Source organism: Saimiri boliviensis, chromosome 3, assembly GCF_048565385.1.
Source record: "Saimiri boliviensis isolate mSaiBol1 chromosome 3, mSaiBol1.pri, whole genome shotgun sequence".
In the NCBI taxonomy this organism is placed as follows: Eukaryota; Metazoa; Chordata; class Mammalia; order Primates; family Cebidae; genus Saimiri; species Saimiri boliviensis.
The window spans coordinates 48360291-48379947 of record NC_133451.1 but is presented as its reverse complement, the minus strand read 5'-3'; the positions used below and the strand labels follow the sequence as shown (position 1 = coordinate 48379947).

The following is a 19657-nucleotide window of genomic DNA, read 5'->3' as shown; positions in this document are numbered from 1 at the left end:
GCTCCGCGACGGCGACGAGGGCCGAGGAGGGCCGCTGCCTCCGCGTCGGGGTCGGCCGGGGGGACCCGCGGGGTGCGGCTGCCGCAGCGGCGCGCTTCGGAGCCTGGCCCGGCGTTCCAGCCCGAAGAGAGAGGCAGGGATTCCAACGGAAAAGCAGGAGGCCAGGCCCAGGCGGCGTGGCGGGGCCTCGGGAACCCGGCCCGGAGCGCTCGGAGCGGCCGGCGCGGACTCACGCAGCGCGCCCGGGCCGCCCCTCCTCCCGGCGCCGCCGGCCGCGGCCCAGGCTCCCTCGCTCCGCCACTCCCCGCCCCTCCGCGCTCCCTCCCCGCCCTCCCCGCGCCGCCGCCGCCTCCTCCTCCCGGCCTCCCTCTCCCAGCCAAACTGAAAGCCGGACCCCAGGCCGCCGCGCCGCCGCCCGGCCTCCCTGCCAGGGCGCCACCATGGGCAGTCCCGGTTTCCCCTTGTAAAGATGGCGGTGAGGGATCGCTGCAACCTTTAGACTAATGACTGTCCGAAACATCGCCTCCATCTGTAATATGGTGAGTGGCCAAGCCGCCTCGGGGTCGCGCCCGACGCGCTGCGAGGCAAAGAAAGGGAAGCCCGAGCCGCACACGCGCCTGGCGGCGGGGGCAGCGGGGGCGGCGGGGGCGGCGGGGTCCGCGCAGCCAGAAGTTCCCTGCCCTTGGGCTGGGCGCGCGGCCGCAGCCCCCGGAGCGGCCACGGAGGGTCCCCGCGCCCCCCGCGCCCCCCGCGCCCCCCGCGCCCCCCGCGCCCCCCGCGCCCGCCTCAGCCCCGGGACCTCGGAGCCCGCCAGGCGATCCTGGGACCGCGCTGCTGCGCCTCCGCCCTCAGGTTGCGGTGGAAGTGGCTTGAGGGGAGGGGAGCGACCGAACCTGGACGTCCCCGGGGAGGGGGTGGGGGCAAGCTGGAGGTGGGGGCACCCATCCTCTTCTTGCGGTCAAGACAGCCTTGTTGGGCTCCCAGATGCCCTCATCTCATTCTGAGTTCAGTCCTTTAGAGGTGTTTAAAATTCACTTTGCAACAGCAGTTGTGTATCTGGAGAAATTGGAAATGTAATAAAGCTGTAAAAAAAAGTGCAGAATTGTGGCTAGAGAAGTGAACTTCAACCTGATTTGAAAAAGTAACGTGATTTGCTCCAAATGCCTCAGTTTCTTCATCTGTGAAAGAGGGACAAGACTCTGTAGCATAGTATTTGCAGGCCCTAAGGGTGGGGCCGGCTGTGGGCTTGGAGGAGGTCTCCAGGGTTATCCTGTCTGATCCGCTGTAGACCTGGCGTAGGCTGGTGGGCATGGATACAGCGAGGAGCATCGCTGGGTTCTGATGCAGTCCGGGCCCATGACATGGTGGTCACTTTAATTTGAGCTTCCCCCATTGCTTTCCCATTTTCTGTAGGAACAGCCTCCAGCCCTTGGGTCCCCAGGGTGGACCCTGCTGGCACCTCCACTTGTCAGAGCCTTTGGGGAACTCAGATTGGAGTAAGGCATTGCTGTCCTGTGCAGGGTGAGATGATGTGTGCTTTGCCTCCATTCTTTAGACTGCAGTGCCCCCCCCCAGCCCCCTCCCACGCGCACCCCTGGAGGCAACACGTGCTCTTATAGTGCCAGTTTAAGGAAAGCCTCTTGAAGCTAGTAATGCTGGCCCCTAAAGGGAATCCAAGGAGGCTTGATGGAGAAGCCTTGGTGTAAGGCGATCTGGCTGCCCTTCCCCCATCACATAGCTTTTAAAATCTTCTGTCCCACATTCTGTTGCAAGATCAACACATGGCAAAGGAGCATTCAGGAGCCTTGTGTTAGCTCAGGGGTGGAATTGAGACCCTCTGGCTTCAGTTTTCAGCACAGTGGGACGTGCCACTGCGACGGCCAGCAGAGCAAATGCTAGGGCTTCCCAGAGTGATAGCTGCACAGATACTGGTGCAGGGCGATTCCAAACGGGGAGTGGATCCTGGAGCCTTTCTGGTTTTTTTCTTTTTTTCCTTTCTCTTCGAGGAGACAGGTTTCTGTTTTTTCTTTCTCTTCGAGGAGACTGGTTTCCTCTTCTTCCTGTGAAGGGGCTGCTTGGGAAGAGGTGATCCCTTTTCAGTTTCTCTCTCCTAAGACCAGCTCCTGAGGGAACTGTGAATGTGGAGCAGCTTGAAGACTCTTTCATGTCTGCTGGGGTGGCCGCAGGCCTAATGGTACTATAGGGTAGTGAGGCTCGTCCCACCCCTTGGTGGTGTTCTTGTCCTGCTTGTGTGTGGTTACACCTCTCTGTGTAGAAGCAGGCTGGAAACTTGAGAGCTAGCCTGTCCCAAGAGGAAGCCAGCCTCCAGCTTTTATTCCCTCCCCTCCCCCTCAGTGCAGCTGGGGCTTTCTGGCACACCTGGGCTGCATGTCACAGTGTTTCAGTGAAACTCAGCCAGGGAGACAGGGTGTTTGGAGGACCTGAGAGGAGCAGGCCAGTACTGCCCTGAGGGTTAATATCTCAGGAGGAGACCTAAAAAGGTACCAGATTTAGGACCATCACCCACACGAAGTGAGGAACCAGTAATTCATAAGGAGTCTGATGTTCTTATTTAGACGCTGTGTCTAAAGAGAGTGACAAAGAGTTTGGGTTCTAATGTCAGACTTCCTGAGTTCAGGGCCTGGTTCCTTTTTTTTTTTTTTTTTTTTTTTTTTTTTTTTTTTGACAGGATCTCACAATGTCACCCAGGCTGGAGTGCAGTGGCATGAACATGGCGGCTCACTGCAGCCTCCAACTCCCAAGCTCAAGCAATTCTCCCACTTCCACCTTCTGAGTAGCTGGGATTACAGGCACGTGCCACCATGCCTGGCTAATTTTTAAATTTTCTGTAGAGACTGGATCTCCCTATGTTACCCAGGCTGGCTATCTCTTATTCCTGGGCTCAAGGGATTCTCCCACCTCAGCCTCCCAAAGCACCTAATTACTGCTGTGAGCCACCATGCCTGGCAGGTCCTCGCTTGTTGGCTTTGTGTCCTTGAACAAGTTGCCAGGTCTTAGACTTTCCTTATCTACCAAAAGGAAATACTAATATTGTTGTGTGACTTGGGCACAGGGCCTGGTACATGGCTGGAACTTAGTGTCATTGTCAGCATCATCTTTCTCATTGTTGTGTCATCTACCAGGTGTTTAAGGAACAGTGGAGATTATGCCATTTCAGATCTGGTAGAAGCAACCATTAATATAAACACCTCCCCCGTGTAGGAAGGCTGGAGTGGGAATCCTTAACTCCGCCCCCTGCTCAGGTCACCCCTGCCCCTCCCAGTCTTCCTTCTCAGAGGGAAAGGCCAGGTGTAAGGAAACTGCTGTCTTTCACCGGATCAGACTAAATACTCATTGGACCTCTCTTTAGATTCTTCCCTCAGTAATGAATTGTTTCCAGGTAGGTGTCTTACGGGTCACTCCTCACTGCTCAGCTCCTCTGTGGGCCTCTTAACTGACTCTTCCCACCCCTAAGTTCAGTTGGTCCCAGCTGGTTTGAGTAGAGGAAGTGGGGATTGCATTTTTTTTTTTTTTTAAAGCAGATCATTTGACATATTTTAAACAGGCCGATAGGTGCCCAGAAAGGATGTTAGAAGATACCATTTTTCTGGGTAGTAGGAAAAAAACATGATGTATCATCAAAAAGTGGTTTTGTTTCCTCCACCAGACAAGAAATGACCCAGCAGAGCAGAAACCAAACTTGTAGCAGATACTTTGTGTGATTGAGAACGAAACATCCCTTGTTTTCCCCATACTTCTTGCGCCAGTTTTAGATATAGGAAACTTGGAAAATATCTTCATTCCTCCACTTAGCTACCCACTTGCTGAAATTTTATTGTCCATTGGAAGTTTGGTACTAGTTTCCATTTGTTTTAATTTTTCTTCTGTGTGAATTTCTGCCATGGTAATTCTTGATCAACTTGCTCAGGGTAGGTCAACTTGGCCACAAGCAGTGTCTGGTTCAGAGATAGTAAAGCGTGTTTGGCTGGTGTGTTGTAATTTCCATAATGCACTAGCTGCTACCAAGCATGAGGAAATGTCTTCTGTTGATAATCCTCTGATTTTTTTTCAGATCAATGAATTTAACTTCCTATATATTTTTATGGCCCTGCAAATGGAAGGTTTTTGTTTTTGGGTTTTTTTAAGTTTCCTGTTTGAAGAGCTTAAGGAATTTTCTTAAAAGGAAGCATTTGTTAGAAGAAACCAAATGTGACATACCAATGCAAATTGGTCCAGATCATCTGACCTTATTCATTTGTTAATAGTGCTAAAATATACCTCTGAGAAAATAATAGTGTTAAAATATACCTCTGAGAAAATGCCATGTATCAAATAGATTACGAGTTTCCTTCCAGTAAATGGCCATCTGTTGAGGACCTGCTATGTTAGTGTTGGCACAGACTATACTCAGGTGCTTAATAAATGAATGAGGTGGGGTCCCTGTCCCCAAGGGGCTCAGCTGTTCCTTATCTTGTTGGCATAACATTGGTAAAGATGAAACAATTTCAATACAGTGTGATAATCAGCACAGATAGAGGCTGAACAAACTCCCAGCAGCTGTACAGTGGAAACACAACGGGACATTTCAGAATATATTCTTGTTTGACCAAAATTGGATACACTTTCTACTTCTGGCTTTTATTTTATATGAGGACATGATTATAGTCAGTGTGAGTTAGAATTGGAAGCCGCACCATTGGGTGTCTCTCCAGTTACGCATGAATCTAATGGTGCTTTTGGGCAAATTGTTGTATTTCCAGGGACCTTAGTATTTCTCATCTTATAAAACTGATTTTCTTTTTTGGTCGTGAAAAGCTTCTTAGTAGAATTTCTTAAATTCTTTATGAAAATCTGCACCTCTTAATTGGTTAGCCACCATTTCATTACCTAACTACCTTGTTTAAAACTGCATTAAACTTACCAGATATTAGCATTTTAGCATCTGTAGAACAGCCTCGGGATAGTTTTTGACACCAGTTTGAGTGCCAGATTTGAGTTATTTTAAATAAATGAAGTAGGCTGGGCATGGTGGCTCACTGGTAATACCAGTGCTTCGGGAGGCCAAGGCAACAGGATTATTTGAGCCCAGGAGTTCAAGATCAGCCTGGGCCACAGAGTGAGATGCATCTCTACCAAAAGCGAACAAACAATAAACTCATGTAAATAAAAATGTATACATATAAATAAATGAAGTTATCTTGAAATAAAGGGAAAGTAAACATTGAAATTTTGAAACAAAACTAGAGAATTTTTATAGTTTTATCCTGATAAGTCAACTACTTACCTGAGGCAAGTATTTTGAAAATGGTTGCAAACAGTTTTTTAAATTATTAAAAAATATGTCAATCTTGTGATTTGGGGGAACAGATATCTTGCCTTTTCCTCTGTTACAGTGATTCATGCTTTCCATTCTCAAAGATAGTTGGCAACTGTAAGTTTAGTTAATGTATCAGCTAGGCGTAAAGTCATGTGAGCATATACTCTGATAGTTGTTGGAGTTAGAAAATACAGTCTAAGGTGAGGTGGGTTAATGTTTAAAGAAAAGAAATTCTGTTTTTCTGGCCCCACTGGTCTCATATGCAGGGGTTTATGTTAGGTCAGGACCTGACAATTAGGTCTTCGGATATTTCTGTTTTTCTTGGAATCCTCAGAGAAAACAAAATTGAATGTCAGTATTTAGTTAGAGTGAAAGATTATAATACCTTTTCTGAATAGCAACTTTATGTGCTTCAGTTCACTGATACTATAAAACCTATTTATTTAGTTTTCACTAAGTGGAATTTTGGTATGTTTGGATGGTAATCAAAAGGCATTTTCAAATTTTGATTCTCTTAGCAATTAAGAGAAATTTCTCTAGCTCAGATGTCTGTTTTCCTCCCCTCCTGGTCTTTCTAGTTAGTGTGAATGGATTGGAGTTCCATGATGGTATTAAATTCTATAGTATAATCAGAAAGGTATTTGATAATCCCCTATCTCTATCTGTAGCCTACCCATGAAACCACCCAAAGCTAACTACTGGAAGAGATGTAAAAGATGGTGTCTTCAAGAGCAGAAAATCAAACACCGTATATTCTCGCTCATAGGCGGGTGTTGAACAATGAGAACACATGGACACAGGGAGGGGAGCACTACACACTGGGGTCTGTTGGGGGGAAATGGGGGAGGGGCGGGGGGTGGGGAGGTGGGAAGAGATAGCATGGGGAGAAATGACAGATACAGGTGAGGGGACGGAAGGCAGCAAAGCACACTGCCATGTGTGTACCTATGCAACAATCTTGCATGTTCATCACATGTACCCCAAAACCTAAAATGCAATAAAAAAAAAAAAAAAAAAAAAAAAAAGATGGTGTCTTTTGGTCTAGTTAACGTTTATGGTCCAATTATTGTAATGTAGCTTCTTGTAACCTTCAGTTGTGGTGGAACCAAATGCTGGTCTAAGGGTTTGAAAGGCCTTCCTGGTCTTTAAGAGAAAAGGCTACTCAAAAATGAACCAGCAAAATCCTTCTTTTTTTTTTTTTTTGAGATGGAGTTTTGCTCTTGTTGCCCAGGCTGGAGTGCGATGGCCAAATCTTGGCCCACTGCAATCTCTGCCTCCTGGGTTCAAGTGATTCTGCCTCAGCCTCTCAAGTAGCTGGAATTTCAGGTGCCTGCCACGATGCCTGGCTAATTTTGTATTCTTAGTAGAAATGGGGTTTCACCATATTGGCCAGGGTGGTCTCAAACTACTGACCTCAGGTGATCTACCTGCCTCAGCCTCTCAACGTGCTGGTATTACAGGTGTGACTCACTGTGCCAGGTTGTGAAAACATTCTTGAGACAAATTCTGTATTACCAACCAACCCCAACAGAAAAGGGTTTTGTAATATTTCTATGCTGGGACTATGGCTTAGCGTTTGGGGCTTATCGCCAGTGCTGTACGTGGAAGTTTTCCACAGTTCTAAGAATGATTCTTCGCTACAGATAGTTTTATGATTATGGTGGTGATACTCTGTGGTCCCCAAAGCTTCACTTTACACCACAGGGACAGCCTTCCTTTTCTTCCTGAAGTTCCGATGCCTCTTTCAGAACTCTCCAGTACTTTAAAATGAGCTCAGACTTTGGCTTCTTTTCTGAGTGATGGTGAATTTTAGACATACAGAAAAGTATGTAGAATAATAGAGTGAACACTTGTGTACCTCCCCTAGTGAAGAAATAAAACATTGCATATATATTTAAAACCACCTATGAGCCCTTCCTGATCTCATTGCCCCTCCCCACAGTGACCACTCTTCTACATTTGATGTTTATTATGTGTTTTTATGTTTTTATTAGATTAGTATGCATTCATAACCTATAGTGTATTTTTTCATGTTTCAAACGTGCTTTATAATACTAAACATTCTTCTCAGTTTGCTTTTAAACTGTGATTTTGCTATTTATCCATTAAGAGACACACAATCCTAGTTTATTTTAAATGCTGTCTAATATTTCGTTATATAAATGTGCTACAACACAGTCATTCATTTTAATGTTATAAGCCCTTAGGTTTACAAATTTGTGTGTGTGCTGTGTTAGTGCAGCGACTAGTTGTGAACTCATCTCCCTGTGTATAGTATACATGGTTGACAGTTTCTCTGTGGTGTAAACCTGGAAGGGAATTGCTGGGTCAAAGGAATTTGATCCTCTTCTTTCATAAGTTGCCAGATTGCCCTCCAAAGAAGTTGTACCGATTTGCATTTCAACCAAGCAGCATTTGGTGGTTCCAGTTGCTTCACATGTTTGCAGATATTCGATAATGAAAGACTTGATGTTTTGCCAGTCTGATGGGTGTGAAATTGTGTCTTTGTGGTTTAAAATTTGCACTTTTCCTGTTTGCTAGGGGAGGTTGAATATCTTTTCATGTGTTTTGTTATGCTGGTTTGTTTTCAACTCAGAGGCTTGGGAGCAGTTTTCCAGGGCTTGAAAGTCAGCATTGTAGTTTTGATTTTTGTCTGAACACAGGGACAATGAAGAAGGGACAATGAGGAGGAAAATCAAGGAGACCAAAGCAAAAGTCATGAAAGGTTGGGATGCATTGGGAGAGGCAGGTGAAAAAAATGATGACAAGATCATCACTGTGGAGGGGTGAAAACTAGGAACAAAAAGATAGTACAGAGGCCTTGAGAAGATACCTCGAGTTTTGAGAGTAAATTTGGGAGACCTTCCTGTGCCAGCCAGGCCTGGTTCAAGACACATTTGCTTTCTTTAACTGAAATTGGCTTTAGTGAAAATCGTGTCTGGGGCCTGTTCTGGTGAGAACAGCAGCAAGGCTGGACTTGCAGAGTTTTCCCAGCTGCTTTTTGAAGTTCTTTTAGAAAGGCAAAGTGAAATGATGGTCGTCATCCTAAAATACATTTCTTTGTCCTTCAGGTTAGGTACACAGTGCTGGAAAATTTTTATCCAGATCTGCTTGAATATATACTGGTAGAATTACTGTCTCAAATTTTTAGAAAGTATTCTCTACACTTCATTTTAATTTTCAGAGTATGGCGAATATTGCCTCACTAAACAAAGAAAAGTATGGTTTTTAGGTTCGTTGGTATATCATGCCCACATGTGCATTCTCTTTTTAAAAATTTAGACTCTGGGGTTCAACACCCAGAGAGTTTGATTAAGTAGGTCTTAGGTAGAGCGCTGGAATCTCCATTTTAAATCAGTGTTCCCTCCTTCTAACTACTCCCTCCATATTCTTACAAGTGAGCTGAGGACCGTGCTTGGAGAAGTATTGATTCTCTCAGGTAATAACCTCAGCCTTTTAGAAAATATTGCTTACAGAAATTACCTGCCATGTGAAAGTTTTTTTTAAAAGGAATGTAGCCGGGCACAGTGGCTCACACCTGTAATTCCAGCACTTTGGGAGGCCGAGGAGGGCAGATCACGAGGTCAAGAGATCGAGACCATCCTGGCCAACATGGTGAAACCCTGTCTCTACTAAAAATACAGAAAAATTAGCTGGGTGTGGTGGCACACGCCTGTGGTCTCAGCTACTCCGGAGGCTGAGGAAGGAGAATCGCTTGAACCCAGGAGGCAGAGGTTGCAGTGAGCTGAGATTGCATCACTGCACTCCAGCCTGGCAACAGAGCAAGATTCTGTCTCAAAATAAATAAATAAATAAATAAATAAATAAATAAATAAATAAAATGAATGTAAAATTATTTAAGCTTACTAACTTCACAAGCTGTAGATTGTGGCCATTCTGTAGATATATTTCTTGATATTAAACAGTCAAGTTTTTATTAGTTTATGTTTTTAGAACACAGATTTTCAGCACTGGTTTTATGTCACATCATGTGAAGCTTTTAAAAGAAACTTTAAAAATAATAATTAAATCACAGAACATTAACATACAAAAAAGTATGAAAAAATAATATATATGTTTACCTACCTTTCAGATTTAACAGATATTAAAATGTAGCCGGTTACTTTTACTTTTAGACGCATTACCTTAAAAATAGCACTAACTACTCCCGTGTCTTTCCTCTCTCGTCCTCCCAGAGCAAACTGTTTTCCTGAAGTTGTTATGGTGTTTACCAAACATGTCTTATGCTTTACTTCCTATTTATGAATCCATAAGCAATGGATCACAATGTTTGCGTGTGGATAAAACCGTGTAGCCTTTTGCAACTGTCTTTCTTCACTTACCAAGTGTATTTGGATTATGTCAACACATAGAGATTGAGTTTATTCATTTTGACTGCTCTGTAACAGGACTCTTTGACCTAACAGCGGTTTACTTATTCATTCTTTTATTTAGGGGCAGTTTGATGGTTTCCAAAATATTCTCTCTGGAAACAGTGCTTCAGTGAATGTTCTTGTTTCTCTCTTCTTTGCTCAGGTGCCTTCATTTCTTTAGGATATAATCCTGGAAGTCAGTATGCTGCTTTTAGGATGTGCTAGGTGTGTCATATTGCTTTCCAAAGTGGTTCCAACAATTGGAGCTTTTATGACATTCAGTCTCTAGGGTCCCAGACTCAAGTGTTTCTGACAGGATATAGATGTAGGTAGTCTGGAGTGAATTTCAGGTACCTGTGCATGTGTGTGTGTGTGAGTGTGTGTGTGTGTGTGTGTGTGTGTGTGTGTATTGTATTATAGGTGCCACAGTTGATTCCAATGAGCATCCGAAGTTGAGAAACCACCATATTAGACTGGCAACACTGTGAGGGCAGGAACTATATTTATTTGTATTATTCACTGTTGATTTCCCAGCAGTTAGCACAGTGATTGATAATAAATAAATATTGATAAATTATTGAAGAGATGTAATTTCTTCAATATTGATATCAAATATTGATATCAATATCAAATCAATATCAATATCAAATATTGATAAATGATTGAAGAGAATGGAAGAATTTCCTTGCAGTAAAGCAGTGTGCCTCTAATCTTCCTTGCAGTAAAGCAGTGTGCCTCTAATTTTATTATGCATAGGCATTAGCTGGGGCTCTAGTTAAAATGCAGGTTTGGATTCAGCAGGTCTGGGGTAGGGAGGAGATTTTGCATTTCTAACAAGCTCTCTGGTAATATAGATAGTGCCGGTTTTGCGGACATTTTTAGAGCAGCAATGCTTTGGGAAAAACAAAACGACTTTTATTTTCCATATAGTTGTAAAGTGGAGGAGTTTGGAATTCAGAATCGTGTTTGGTAGATCTCAGAGATTATTTCTTTATACTTTTACAACAAAGGTAGTCAAAGAAATACCTTCTTTAAAGCTTTTTGGGGAGCGTCGGAAGAGATCCTGCCCATGGAAGCACTTTGTGAGTTGTGATGCCCTCATGAATGTTAGTTTTCATAATTATTCTTATTCTTTTAGTGAATTATTATTTTCCTTGTTTGCTCAGAGTGCAAAGCTGTTGGTATTTCAGGATCCAGTGAAATTCTATTTCCATTTTGACCCACTATCAACATTTAGTGGGGTGCTTTGGGAAGAGTGACATTGGGGAAGGAAGTTGGCAAAAGCAGAGGACAAATTCACCACATGGTTTGGTTCTGACTGTGGATGCTGTGTTGGTGAGGATCTCTGTCTCCCTGTTTCTGCGGTATCAGGAGAAATGGGCAGAGAGAGGCCCGCAAGACTCTTCTAATCAGCTCAGCACTGTAGCAGGTGACAGGACAGTAGGAGACTCTCTAATTGGGTTCCCAAGTCAGATAACTTTTCAAAGCAAAAAAATAATGCTCAGAGTAATGACAAAATATTAATTGATTTATATGTATAATCTGAGCTTCAGGGCAAGCTAGAGGTAGGGCACTCTAAGATTAAGCCACCACAGGACAGTCCCATTTAAATGCAAGGTCTCAGGAGGCTTTGGTAACTGGGTTTCCCTGCCTTATGAATCAGAGAAGTAATATGGTAAGGGAAAGAAAGCAAATATAAATAAATAAATAAATAAAGTAACGTTCAGAATGAATGTGTATTATATGGTTGGCGGGTGTGGGTGGATAACCTATTATTTCCAAGCTTTTCTTACTCTAGAGAAAAACTGGGATACATCCAGTTGCTTAGGTCAGTGACGCTCAAATGTCACTTTGCTATCATTCTTCATGGTTTTTACTACATCTGTGTATCACTTGAACTTATTTGCTTAGTCATTTTATTTAAATCAGTTCACCTTGTTTTAATTTGCTCTCATTCTGTAACATCTGCAAAATGATGGATTTGATGAGCTAGTTTTATGCTTTTCTAATACCTATCAAAAACATTATGGCTACAGTTAAAACTGTTCATACTGGTGCCCCCTAAGAGTAACTCCCTTCCCTCTGGGCTTCATAGCGCATAGTTTGGGTGACATTGGCTCAGATAAGAGGTTCTTTGTGGTGGCTCAAATAACTGGCTCTTGAGGAGCACCATTTGTTGAACTGCTTTGTAAATGATGGATCTGAGCATTGAGCTTACTTAGGAGGCAGGTGAGCACCCGGCTTAGATCTGGTTGGCCTTTCTACACCACTGTTGATTGGGTATGAGAGATTGATGTTCTCTGCCCTTGTAAAGACAAACTTCTTATCCATAGCCTGTGGATGATGAGACAACTTACCTCCCTGGGTCACTGGGGGGCTTAACCGGGGTCATTGATGTCTAGTGTTGAGTCTGGTGCTTGGCTATTGCATTGTCATTTTCTTCAGTTCCCTTGTTGTTTCCGTAAGTGAAAGAGTCCACCAAACACTGTAATGGAAAGAGCCCAGGGCTCGGACTCAGAAATCCCGGGCTCTGATTGCTTTCTAGCTTTTGTGATGTTGGGCAGGTCATTGAGGCCTCTCTGGGGCTATAAAATAAGAACCACTCCTGCTGGTGAGCAGTGGCGAAAAGATGAGCATTTGTGTTATAAACCAGCTATGGCTTTCAGTCAAGGAGAACCAGGGAAGGGCTGCAGGACAAAGTGAGGCAGAAGCTATGATTTCTGACCAAAATGTCGTTAGAAGACACAGTGCTGGTGGTGTGTGGCCAAGCTTTTGTTGTCACTATTCAAGATACAGTGTTTTTCCTTTTCCTGAGAATGAGGGCACATCTATGTAGTAAAAGATACGTCATCTTTGAATGAGCTTATACCATGCACTTTGTGTCGTTTGGCACACACAGGTCTTCCTGAGAAATACATGAAGTAGCTAAGAGCAGTTTATTTTCTAAATTTTAAGTAAAGTGTCTGAATAGGTACTATGAGTTCATGTGGCAGAAATTTCAAAATGTGCACAAGGTTATATGTTGAAAGTAGACCCACTGTCCAATTCTTACCTCTGGCATCTATCAATATAGTTTTTTATGCTTCCATTTAGAGTTATGTGCATATACAAGGAAATGTGTTTACATATCTCTCCTAGTTTTTAAAAACACAGAGTACATAAAGTATACCCTGATCTGCCCTCATCTGCTCCTTGCTGTTTGTGTCTTGTAGGAAGGTCCATGGAAAGAGGGTCCTCATTGTTTTTTTATGGCTGCAGAGTATCCAGTTGCTTGATTGTATTGAATTCACTGAACCAGGTCCTCACTAACTAGCAGGACATGTTGTAGGTAGTTTTCTAGTCTTTGGTTTTTACAGACAAGGCTGTAAGGAACAACTTTGTTCGTATGTGGGAGTATATTTGTTGACCAACTTCCTAAAAATGGATTTGCATTTGTAACTGTAATGGATTTTGCCAAATTGCCCTCTATCAGCAATATGTGTGACTCTGGCTGCTTGCAGCCTTAGCAAAGAAGTGTGCTACCCAGAAACCTTTTGATCTTTGCCAGTCATAAGAAAGATGGTGTCTTAGTATATTTTTAGTTTGCAGTTCTCTGATTGGAAGTGAGCTTCAGCAGCTATTCACACATTTAGGAAAATAAACTCAATTTTATTTAAGTGCTTTGCTGTTGGTAATTATTTTCAGAGTCTGTAGGGAAGGACAAGTTTTATTGTTATTTTCAATCTATCTCAGACCAATATTTTTGTAAAATACAATAAAATGGAATAACTAGCAAAATGGAATTTAAAAAACCCAAGGAGAAATAAAATATAATCCTCAATATTTTGTTACTAAACTTGACTGATACAAAATTACTGTATCTGCTCATTTTATAAACTCCATGTTTTCAGTTTCTGGATGTAGCTCACCATAGAGCATTTTGAGTAAATCACGTTGCTGTAAAGAACGACTTGCTCATATTTTTTCTCCCATTGCTACCCTATTTGAGGGTGGGAGGAAAGAGACTAGAATTTTATATTTCATATTTCACAATCAGTACATTTCAGAATGTTTTTGTTACATTAGTGGAAAATATCTCTGATGGTACAGCAGTGACCCAAGAGGGACTGGTTCCCAAGGGCAGGGTTCCTGCACTAGTGCATTCAGGCATGTTGACTCCTGCCATGCTGCCCATGCTGTAAGGTGGGATGCAGGTGTTGTGATTTTCACTGGTGAAGACCTTGAGCTTGGATGAGAAGATGGGAGGATGAAACCACCCTATTAATAAAATTTGCAGCGCAGGCCTGTGTTCATTCATTCCCCCACTGCTATAAATAACTAGCTGAGACTGGGTAATTTATGAAGGAAAGAGGTTTAACTGACTCACAGTTCCAAAGCTTAACAGGAAGCATGACTGGGAGGCTTCAGGAAACTTACAATCATGGTGGATGGTGTCGGGGAAGCAGGCACATCTTACCTTGAGGGAGCAGGTGAGACCAAGAGAGAGAGAAAGGAAAGTGCCACACACTTTCAAACAACTGGATCTTGTGAGAACTTAGTCACTGTCATGAGAACAGCAAGGGGGAAGACCACCCCCATGATCCAATCATCTCCCACCAGGCTCTCCCCCAACACACGGGAATTACAATTCTAGATGAGATTTAGGTGGTGATATAGTCAGATATCAAGGCCTCTTTGACCTGGGGTTTTGCCAGGACCCCAGCCTTCTCTGCTGCCTTTCTGAAGAGACGGGAAGTGTATTTATGCTAACGTAGGAGCTTAGCAGATCTCATAATGCAGGCAGCATCTTGGTGGCTTTGTAGAAAACTTGGATTGAGAATGAAGTTCTTGCTTCTAGCTCACCGACTTCAGTGACTGAGCACTGTTTCCTTTTCTTCCACCTGCAGCTAGAAAACAGACACGGTCTCAGGATTCTTTGTTCTGCTTTTGACTTGAAGTTTTAGTTTTACATGAGGATGTCATTGTGTTATTTCTAAATATATGGAGAACTATTTTGCCAGCCCAAAGCTGTTGCTGTTTTTTTTTTTTTTTTTTTTTTGGAGATTAAGTCTTCCTCTGTCACCCAGGCTAGAGTGCAGTGGTGCGATCTTGGCTCACTGCAACCTCCGCCTCTTGGGTTTGAACGATTTCCCCTGCCTCCGCCTCCCAAGTAGCTGGGACTACAGGCACATGCCACCACTCCCAACTACTTTCTAGATGTTCTTTAATGCTCCTTGCTAGAATAACTTGGGATGGTTATGCAGTCGGGTATCTCAGAGTCAGCTTTCTTCAGTGGCAGATGTTTTGGCTTCTGTGTATAATTATTAAATGAAGTCATATTGAGGTGTTTTTCAGAATTTTTTTTATTCAGGATCATATAAGATAGTGGTCCCCAAACTTTTTGGCACCAGGAACAGGTTTTGTGGATGATAATTTTTCCACAAACCTGGGCAGAGCTGGGGATGGTTTTGGGATGAAAGTTCCACCTCAGATTATCAGGCACGAGACTCTCAGAAGGAGTATGCAACCTAGATCCCTCGCATGCGCCGTTCACAATAGGGTTCACGCCCCTGTGAGAATCTAATGCTGCCGCTGATCTGACAGAAGGTGGAGCTCAGGTGATAATGCTTGCTCACCTGCTGTGCCTCCTGGTTCCTAACAGGTCACGGAACTGTACGTGGGGTTTGGAGACTCCTGATATAAGACATAGAAGTGACATGCTGTCATGCTGTGGGATGAAAATTTCCTTTGCTTTCTTGTTGATGATTGCTTTCCCTGTTAGAGCCTGGAGAAGAATGGGCTGTTGAAACAGGAGCCAAGGTTATAGAATAATGGTATTAAGATCATAGGTTCACTACTTACCTCTGCCTCATACTAACACTTGACCTTGGAAAGTTAGTTAACCTTGTTTCCTTCAGCTATGACATGGGGATAATGAGTCCCCATCAGTGATGTTTCTGGCAGGGAGAGTCACATTTAGTATTGCTCAGTGGGTCAAAGGCTCTGTGGTGACATGTTGCTAACTAAACAGGTCAGGCATTTGTAGCCACTCTGGGTAAGTGCCTGGTGGTTAGGTAATGTGCGACAGCCAGCAGCTAAAGGGGACATGCTCAGAGACAGTTCTGGCTGTCTGCCCAATCCTTACGTCGTAGCTAATGAATTACTGAAAATGTGAATGAAAATATCTTCTCTCCTGGCTTGTGGTCCAGAGCTCAGACTCAGGAACCGAATTGACGTAGGTTTGAATCCCGTCTGCTCTTATTGGCTGACTGAGCTTGGGGAGGTTCCCTACATTTTTTTCATGTGTAGAATGGGGTTGTTAAGAGTAATCTGCCTTGGGTTAGCAGGCAAGATTAAATGAATGTGAAGTTCTCTGAATGAGTGGCACCTACTGCTCACTTTCCCCCTGCTTCCCAAGTTTATTTAATGAGCAGATTTATCAAGTGCCTTCTATACACCAGACATTCTAGTAGGTGCTGGCAAATGCATCAGACCTAAATTGCTGCCCTTATAAAGCTAATGGCCTAGTACAGGGGTTGGTGAGCTTTTCTGTAAATATCTGGACAGTCAGTGTTTTAGGCTTTGTGAGCCGTAGTTTCTCTGTCACAGCTATGCAATTCTGTTAATATTGTGACCGTAGTTGCCATAAGTAAATGAATGATTGTGGCTGTTTTGCAATAAAACTTTATTTATGACAATTGATGGGTCATATTCTGCATACGGGCTGTAATTTACAGACCTGTGGTTTAATGGGAAGACAGATGTTAAATAATTACAATTATGCTGTTACAGATTGTTCTAAGGGTTGTGGAGGAACAGACAGGATTCTCTGAGAGGGAAGGGTCAGGGAAGGTAGCTCTGGAGAAGTGACACTGAAACCAAATGATGAGGAGAGGCAGACGGAGGAGGAGATGGAGAGTGCTCCTGGCTGGTCTGTGGGTTCGTATCTTTTAAAGGCATAGCAGATACTCTGCAGCTTTCTTTGGATTAAGAGAAATAATTTCTTTTCTCTGTTTAATTCATTGCCAGTTCTCTCCTCCCCTACTCCCTCCCAGAAATAACCCAAGAGATAAGCTAGGTTACCAAGAGATAAGCTTTGTTAATATATTAACACATTTTGTTCTGCATATTTTGGTACTTTCTCTTTCTCCCTTTTCCATTGTTTTTGTTATATTAATTGTCAGTATCCAAGTATTTAGGAGTTAGAGAAGATTGTACATTATTTCACTGTTAGGTATAAAGTGATTTACTCACTGGAATTTGTATTTGCCTTTTGATACAGTTTTCTCTTTTTGCCTTTTAGAAGTTGACATTATTTTCTTTTATTATTTATCTAGGTCAAAGGTGCACAGTCTTTTGAAATGATTTTGGAAAGAAAGCTGCTTTCCTCTTGACTACATTTCATGGCTCTCCTGACTGCCAACCTCAATTTTATGTTTCCGTTAAACAGGTTGCCAGTACTCTGTAGAGATTCCACAGAAAAGAACTTGTGTGTTCTCATTCTAGAACATTTCAAGGGGTGCTTCAGAAGGAAGGGGGTTCTCCCAACAACTTTGTGACTTCCTTGGTTTCTTCAGTTCTTTCAGTTCTGTGGTTCCAAGGAGACTCTGCCTCCCTGAGAGTCAGGATTATGTAGTAGTTGGGGGTACACACACTGGAGCCAGATTGTGTGAGTTCAAACACAGTTCCAGTACTTATTAGTTGTGTGAACTTGGATAGTTCCCTGCCCTCTCAGTTTTCTTATCTTTAAAGTAAGGCCAGTAGCAGCATCTGCCTCATTGAGTTATTGTGAAAATTAAAATGAATGAAATACAGACAAAATCTTTAGAACAGTGATTGTGTATGCACTCTATGCTATCTATGAGTTCTCTATTATTATTAATTACATCAGAGACACTGGTGGCCGTAATTCCTTTCTAATCACCCTTGAATTCTGTCATGTGACTTCTGACTCATCCTGAAATTTTGGGCTGAGTCACTTCATTTTTGCTTCACTTTCTCCATAAGACTTTAAGGAATGATCTTTGTCATCAGAATTGGGGGCACACTAGTCCTTTTGAAAACAGGTCCTTTATGCACTTTGTACTCTGAAAGCATAGTTGATAATTAGAGTAGCCTTTTGAACCATAGATCTACAAATGTGGTTTTAGCAGCAACATTCACCTCTCCTGTCATCTACTTTGATTCATGGTCTATAATTAATGACTTACTGTCTATGTACTTAGAAATCCTTACATGTTATCTTTGGCCTTTCTTGTGTCCCTTCCTTGTACAAACTTGAAAGAGAGGCTGCATGTCCTAGGTAGGATGCAGATAAATGAGCTGCCTTGGAAAGATCTTGGGCAAGTAAGTTTACTTCTCTGGGCCTTTGTGTTTTAATCCGTGGAATGGTCTGGCTCTCCTCGAAGGACCCTTCCAGGTCCCTGTGCTTTTGTTTCAGGCTCCCCCATATTTTGACAGTGTTCTTATTGGTTTTTATAGACCTTGTAATCCCGTTGTTTTGATTATTTCCTCCTTCTGGGCAAGGCCTTCTTCATCCTCCACCCCCCGACCAAGGAAGAAATTCTAACTTGTTTCCCTTGTAATTGCTTAAAAACATTTATTTCTTTATCCATCGCATGCATTTATGATTCATCCTTCCTGGGATTTTGTTATTGTTGTGTTTTGGTAGCACTCCTTGGCAGTCATAGAATTTCGTTCAGGGGTGCTTTGATGAGCTAACATTATAGTCTTGTTGGAACTTGTCCCAGCTCAGATGCTATTTTTAATAAAGTTGGCTGTATTGTTTTTCAAAGGTTACCACATTTTCTACTGATGGAAATAATATGTTTCTTATGCTTCCAGACCCTATGATTTACCCCCCTGGGTAGGTACTTTGTTCAGCATCTGGTCATGTAACAATTATTTTTCAGTGCCCCTCATTGCCTTTTGTGTCTTGTGAGGGTGCTAGCAATAGAAGTGTGGTCTCTTGGGTTTGTAACATACTCTACAATTTATACAGTGCTGATTACATTCCCAGTTTTACTTCGTTCTCTCTGCTGCCCTGAGGAATAGTCAGGATGGATATCAGCAGCCCAACCTCTCAGCCAGGCAGCTAAGCCCACAGAGAGGTAAAGTGACTAAAATCAAAGGCATTTCATACTGGTGAAAAACAAATGGCCAAATAACAACCCTGAGGTATTTGCGGAGGGCCTTAGGCAACTGGTCTGCTGGGCATTAGTTTACTAAATTGTTTGATTTTCATTAAATTTGTTAAAATTTTAATAAAAAATAATATATGCTGAGCCCTGCAGCATGCCTGGCTCTGTTCTACATCTGAGGGACACAAGGGTGCGGTGGCTCATGCCTGTAATCCCAGCACTTTGAGAGGACTGGGCGGGTAGATCACAAGGTCAAGAGATTGAGACCATCCTGGCCAACGTGGTGAAACCCCATCTTTACTAAAAATACGAAAATCAACTGGGCCTGGTGGCGCGCACCTGTAGTCCCAGCTACTCTGAAGTCTGAGAGGCAGGAGAATCACTTGAACCTGGGAGGTGGAGGTTGCAGTGAGCTGAGATTCCACCACTGCACTCCAGCGTAGGCAACAGAGTGAGACTCCATCCCCCAAAATAAAATAAAATAAAATAAATAATATTTGCTTTTAGGAAAAAATTCAAAGAGTTCAGAAGATAAAAAGAAAAGCCCCTTCATGACCTCCTCTTCTTCTAGGCCCATTCCCCAATTCTGGGGACCACTGTTATAATATCTTAAGTGTTCTTTCAGAAATTTCCATTAAAATGTAGATGTCGAATACAGTGGCCTGGTCTGCTTTGTTCACCTTGTGTCCCTCAGATGTCAAATAGAGCCAGGCACACCACAGGCTCAGTGTCTGTTGATGGAATGAACCACGTTTATGGTATTGTCCTATACATGTTGTTACTCTGTAACATGTTTTTACATATCGTTGTATCTTAGGCAAATTTTCATAGCAGTACCTGTAGGGTAA

At 43.0% G+C, this 19657-nt stretch overlaps 1 protein-coding gene across 1 annotated transcript in view; it reads left to right on the top strand.

The window, feature by feature from the left end:
• The first annotated feature begins 368 nt into the window (after nt 1–368).
• USP46 (ubiquitin specific peptidase 46) overlaps nt 369–19657 on the top strand; it is a 70002-nt gene continuing 50713 nt past the window's right edge. The window contains exon 1 of the mRNA XM_039468398.2: nt 369–539. Within this exon, the coding sequence (XP_039324332.1) occupies nt 504–539 (36 nt within the window). The 5' untranslated portion in view covers nt 369–503. The remainder of the gene's footprint in view (nt 540–19657) is intronic.